Source organism: Hippocampus comes, unplaced genomic scaffold (assembly GCF_001891065.2).
Source record: "Hippocampus comes isolate QL1 unplaced genomic scaffold, H_comes_QL1_v1.1 scaffold231, whole genome shotgun sequence".
NCBI lineage: Eukaryota > Metazoa > Chordata > Actinopteri > Syngnathiformes > Syngnathidae > Hippocampus > Hippocampus comes.
In genome coordinates this window covers 357,415-362,905 of record NW_017804877.1, presented here as the reverse complement: position 1 = coordinate 362,905, position 5,491 = coordinate 357,415, and the positions used below count along the sequence as shown (strand labels likewise).

The 5,491-nt window shown below is 41.4% G+C and overlaps 1 protein-coding gene across 7 annotated transcripts in view; it reads right to left on the bottom strand.

The window, feature by feature from the left end:
- col13a1 (collagen, type XIII, alpha 1) overlaps positions 1-5,491 on the bottom strand; it is a 154,276-nt gene that overhangs the window by 66,054 nt on the left and 82,731 nt on the right. For 5 of the 7 annotated variants that reach the window (XM_019881416.1, XM_019881456.1, XM_019881424.1 and 2 more), the window contains exon 5: positions 2,142-2,177. The exons of the other annotated variants lie outside the window; for them this stretch is intronic. In XM_019881416.1, coding sequence (XP_019736975.1) covers positions 2,142-2,177 — 36 coding nt within the window. The remainder of the gene's footprint in view (positions 1-2,141; positions 2,178-5,491) is intronic. 7 annotated transcript variants of the gene reach the window in all.

The window sequence follows — 5,491 nt, the reverse complement described above, 5'->3', positions numbered from 1 at the left end:
AAAAACAATGATAACAAAAGTGCAGTATACGCACACTTAAAAGAAACAAACCACACAATTGAAGATGAACAAGTAAAAATCCTTGGAACAGAAAAGAGATGGTTTGAAAGGGGAGTAAAGGAAGCAATTTTTGTTCAAAAATTTTCACCCTCTCTGAACCGTGAAGGAGGTATCAGATTTAACCTGTCTCCTATTTACAATAACTTGTTGACCACCAAGGCACATCGACATGCTGATCAGGCTAACCGAAAGTAGCGATTCAGTCCTGGCCCAAACGATAGGCCTAATCAAGACCCAACGATAGGGAATTTAGAAATCAATGGGCCTCTTCACGATAGGGGCATGACTAACCATCCCCACCCAGTCCTCAAATAGGCCACACTCAGTCTTTTAGCGCGGAGCAATTTCCCGGAGTCTTCAGGGAGACTTCAGAGTTGTCTACCGTTGACGAAGCTTCTGTGAGAGAAGCGAAACGTCCTTTTTTTTTTTTGTTTTTTGTTTTTTACCCACAAGTACAGATGACGACTGACGGAACCCTTTCTACCACAAAAAGTATTGAAAAAATAAAATAAAGCAGGTAAATCTTTAACCTACGGCGGCGCGTGACCCGCGTCGCCGGTAGTTGTTCGCGCTCAGCAGTCTACAATTGCAGCTTGTGAACAGAGCTGTTGTGCTATATCTTTTGTCTTCATCATTATTCTCATTCAGAGTTTGTTTCATGTACAATTCACAGAGGGCGCGGGCAAAGAATAGGAATCTAGAGGGCAGAGGGAAGCACTTAAAAACGGTACGTGTGAGCTATGATAGTTAACAGGCTGCAAAAGTGCGTTGCATGCCTCCGTGTCAGGCTGTTGTTCATCTTGGTGTGCGTGTGTGTGTATGTGCGTGCGCATGCACGGTAACGGGTCGATCGCGGGAGGTTGGTTAATCGAAAAGTCGACCTTCGGTCCAAAAAGTTTGGGCACCGCTGCTGTCCTGCATCAAAATAGTCCAAACCATCGGTACTCGTGAACTCCTCAACAATGAATGACATGTTTTTTGAAGAAAATGAATATGGCACTCCAGCTTGGGTGCTCTGAAAAGACACCAAGCAACAATATTACACAACACAAAGCTGCATCAGTCACGTTTCAGGGTAACAGTATGTACACTTTAGTGTATAAATTAATCATCAAAACTTTGTGTTGTTACTAGTGTCATAATTTGTGTAGCAGATGTGAATTGTATTATTTTTTTCCCTACATTTATTTTAATTCACAGAGAATAATACAAATTACTTTTTGCATTTTAAAATACAGTACCATATAACAACATCAACAGCACCTTTCTAAAAGCTGGCTAATGTTAAATTATCACTTCAGTGCAGTGCAAAATGCAGAACCTTTCTGTGGTATCTGTACGAATATCCCTTAGTGCCAGCAACACTGAGTGTGAAGTACTGGTTTGCCAACTTTGGCATAGTTGCTCAGGTATTGTTTTGTTTATCAATGTGTATTGTCCTTTCTAAATAAATACAATGAAATGAAGTGAACATGTCCAGCCATCCATATTTCAAACCATGCTTGGAAGAGCAATTTCCCTATGATAGTTGAATATACAGTGCCACACAGCGTAAACAACAATTTTAAAAAGCCGTTGTGTTGCAAAGGGTACCAATTGGATCAAGCCTTGCTGGTCCTACGTGACCCGACTTGTCTGTCTCGAGCGTGTTTGTGAATATGGTACTGCCTCAATGTGCATTCCAGCGTATTCAGCTGCATGACCCCGGCGCATCTGACAATTTGATTACCAAAAGTAGAGTCAATTTTAAACTACCTAAACCAAGTCTAATTTGTGGCGCTGATGGTGAAACGTGATTTTGATGGATTTAAATGAGGCACAACGCCACAAATGTCCTCTTCCACTATGTGAGTCTTGCCAAATAACAAAAGCAAGGAAATTCCACCCATGCACACAATGAAACAGCGCCTGGCCCAAGACTTGCACTGAGCATGAAAATTGGACCCCAAATGTCTCCTTCTTAAATGGTAAAAATGGTTTTGAACAGTACTCACAAATACAAACTCATCTAAAACTTACTAACAATTTATTTTGTTTTACTGTATTTAACCTCTGTACTAAAAATAACAAAAACAACTCACCATTCTTCCAGGAATCCCCATACTTCCTTTGTCACCCTGACCAACGTAAATTTAGAAGGGGCATGGTTCAATATCAAGGTTAACATGTACACAGACGTAGACTCTCTTCGATAGATAACTTGACATTTGGACTTGGCAACTCGTTGTCATTTTCGAGCCATTGTACAGACATTGGGTATTACAGACCTTAATTCATAGAATTAGTAATAGTAGTAGAACTTCTAAACGACCAATGACATGGGAAAATAAATGCTAAACACATTTTTTTGGGAGTTTGCATTAGTCCCAATGCCATGAAATCAATTCAACAATTAAAAATCATGATTTGCACGAAGTAGTCAAGTAGCCATGCTGCATCATGCTGGTGGTGAAGAGCAGTCAGCACGTTCTCAAAACCAAGAGTAAAATAATCAGTTCACACTACATGCATCATTGCATCAATATAAAATACACATCTAAAAAAAATTATCATTATTGCCATACCATTCTTTGTGTATATGCTCTATTGCATTTTGTTTTGTTGTTATATATATTGACTGCCAGGATGAAATTAAAACACAAGCCATTTTTCTCATTCCATTTTTTATCGTGTTTGTCCTGGAGACAAAAAAACATATTCACTCCTATGGACAATTTAAAGTCTTCAGTTAATTGAAGTGTTTTGGAATGCAACTCTGAGGCATTATGCTCACTCATACTTAATTGTGGTGCCCTCAGAAAAATAATAATGAGCCACCTTATTCCAACGCTCCATGAGTATTTTCATGAAAAAGGTCCACAACTTATAACGAAACCAGCAGTGTGCTTACATTAAAGTGTTTGCACGGGTCCACTTTCTATGACAGTTACAGACGTTGACAATGTGGGAATGCCAGTTGCTGTAGCTTAGAAGAGAAACCATTTCAATGCTGCTTCCTACGATGTTCAGGGGTATGAGGATAACAAAAAAAAAAACCACTCAAAAGCATACATCAGGGCTCTGGACAACCAGGATAACATTTATTAACAGACACAAATAAAATGTTTTTGAATATATATGTATATATATATATATATATATATATACACACACACACACACACACACACACACACACACACACACACACACACACACACACACACACACACAGAGTGGACTAAAGCTAGTAAAACCCATAATGGGCCCTATAAACCCATAATGCGCATGACTGTGATGTGTCATATAAATATGCGCAGGTCAAATCTGGACAAAATTTTCGTAATCTGTCAGATGCATGAGCACAGATAAAAACGGGCATGAAACACCACCAATTCTATTCGCCACCACACATCTCTGTCGAGCGAAGAATCTATCTGCCTATGACCCAATCAAAATCACCAAAATAATGCCACACCGACAACAGTTAGCCATGGTTCCAGCAGGCATGAACTTAAGTCTGGTTTGAGCCACCAAATTCTCAGGTGTGCCGGGCGCATGTCTAGGGAAACATTCTTGGTACGCTAAAATGCCTACCATGGCACAGAGCGGTCTGTCAAATTCCAAAACAGACTGCAACTGAGACTGAGGCTTGCACCTGCATAAATATCAAGAAACACAATAATATACATTTATTTATATTTTAAAATGGCAGAATAAGAAACAAAAACCAGCGTTAAAGATAAATAGGTCATTAACAACTATTTAAAACATTCAGCTGGGCATGCTGGAGAGCCGAGCATTAATTCCGTCCATCGTTAGAGTATTCATCACCTTGAACAGCTGCTCCCAAAGATACGCTGTGTTCAAGCTGCATGGATAGAGCTACAGAAAGACTGTGCGCCACCTATCGTTTGATAAGGCAGCTGTTGTGTTGAATCATCAAATTCATAGTTTGTGTGTCATTAGTGCTTCACAGCGCAGCACTAAAAAAGATACTGTGGAGTGGTATGGAACCGGAGAAGGAAGTGCTTCCCTTCATGTTTTGCTGTACTTACAATTCACACATTTGAATGTGTTATCGTGAATCTTTTTTAACAGAAATGGCGTAATGGTTACCGTGGTGTCATTTTTAGTCATGTACAAATAAATTATTGCCACTAAGGTGGATCTGGCAACTGTAGTTATAATGTATTACTTGTCAAAATCAGACTCTCGTTTTGCTTTCTTGATTCACAGGTTGAGTCATTGTTCCGTAATAGCAAAGGCATTTTAAATTAACAAGATTTATAGCACATGTGTCAAACTCAAGGCCCGCGGGCCAGATCTCGCTTCCCAAAATTCATAACGGCCTTCCAAGGGAAACCGTAACTACAATGTGGCCCGCGACAAAAACGAGTTTGACACCTCTGGTTAATAGGCTTGCTATGCAGAGGCAATCCTATAGATATATATAAAATTAAATATACATATACTGTATACACACACACACACATACACACACACACACACACACACACACACACACACACACACACACATATATATATATATATATATATATAAGGCGGCTGGATAGCTCAGACGGTGGTTCGAATCCCGCTTGGGGCAAAAATGAGCACATAACACCATCCAGTGTGGGTCCTTGGGCAAGATCCTTCACGCTAATGCCTACCTCATACAATGATGAGAGACAATAAAATGAATGACATGCCGGCTCAGACGTCGCCCGGCCAAACAAGGTCTGCGTCAGGTGCTGGGGAACCAGAGCACCTTGATGAAAAATGGGCTACTGGAACAAAGCGGAGATGGGCGAGATGCGATAACATGGCTCTGTTGGAATGCTACTACTCAAGCAACCCTAGTCAGAGGGGTTACATGCAGAGAATGCGGGCTGAATGGTTACTTCGAAACCCACAGTCACGGTTGACCACGAAACAACTAGTAGCTCAGTGTTCCAACATCCACAAACGGCAATTGCTGTCACAACTTGAGATTGACGAGGTACAACGCAGGGCCCACGGTGAAGGGCCCCAGGCTGCCAGATCAGAGGAGGAGGTCATACCAGAGATTGGGAGGCAAGCCCCAATGAATGCAAATGCAGATGATGAGATTGGGAGGCCAGCCCCAATGAATGAAATGCTGAGCGAGGCAGCAACTGGCCTGAAGCCTAAGATCATGGCGAGAATGGAAGCTGGGCAACCTAGAAACCGATTACAACGACTATGTGAAGTACCACCTGAAAGTCTCATGGAAAGTGTGAATGCAGCACGGAGGGCGTTCCCAACAGTAACGATCACGGAAACCAATGAGCTGATATACGCTTCAGCATCAGTGATCCTAGAGAGGCTTGGCTATAGGAGCAACCATGGGAGCCAAGAGACACATTACCACCCATGGAAAAGACGGTTGGAGGCTAAGATCAAGGCGGCTCGGAAAGATGTGAGTCAATT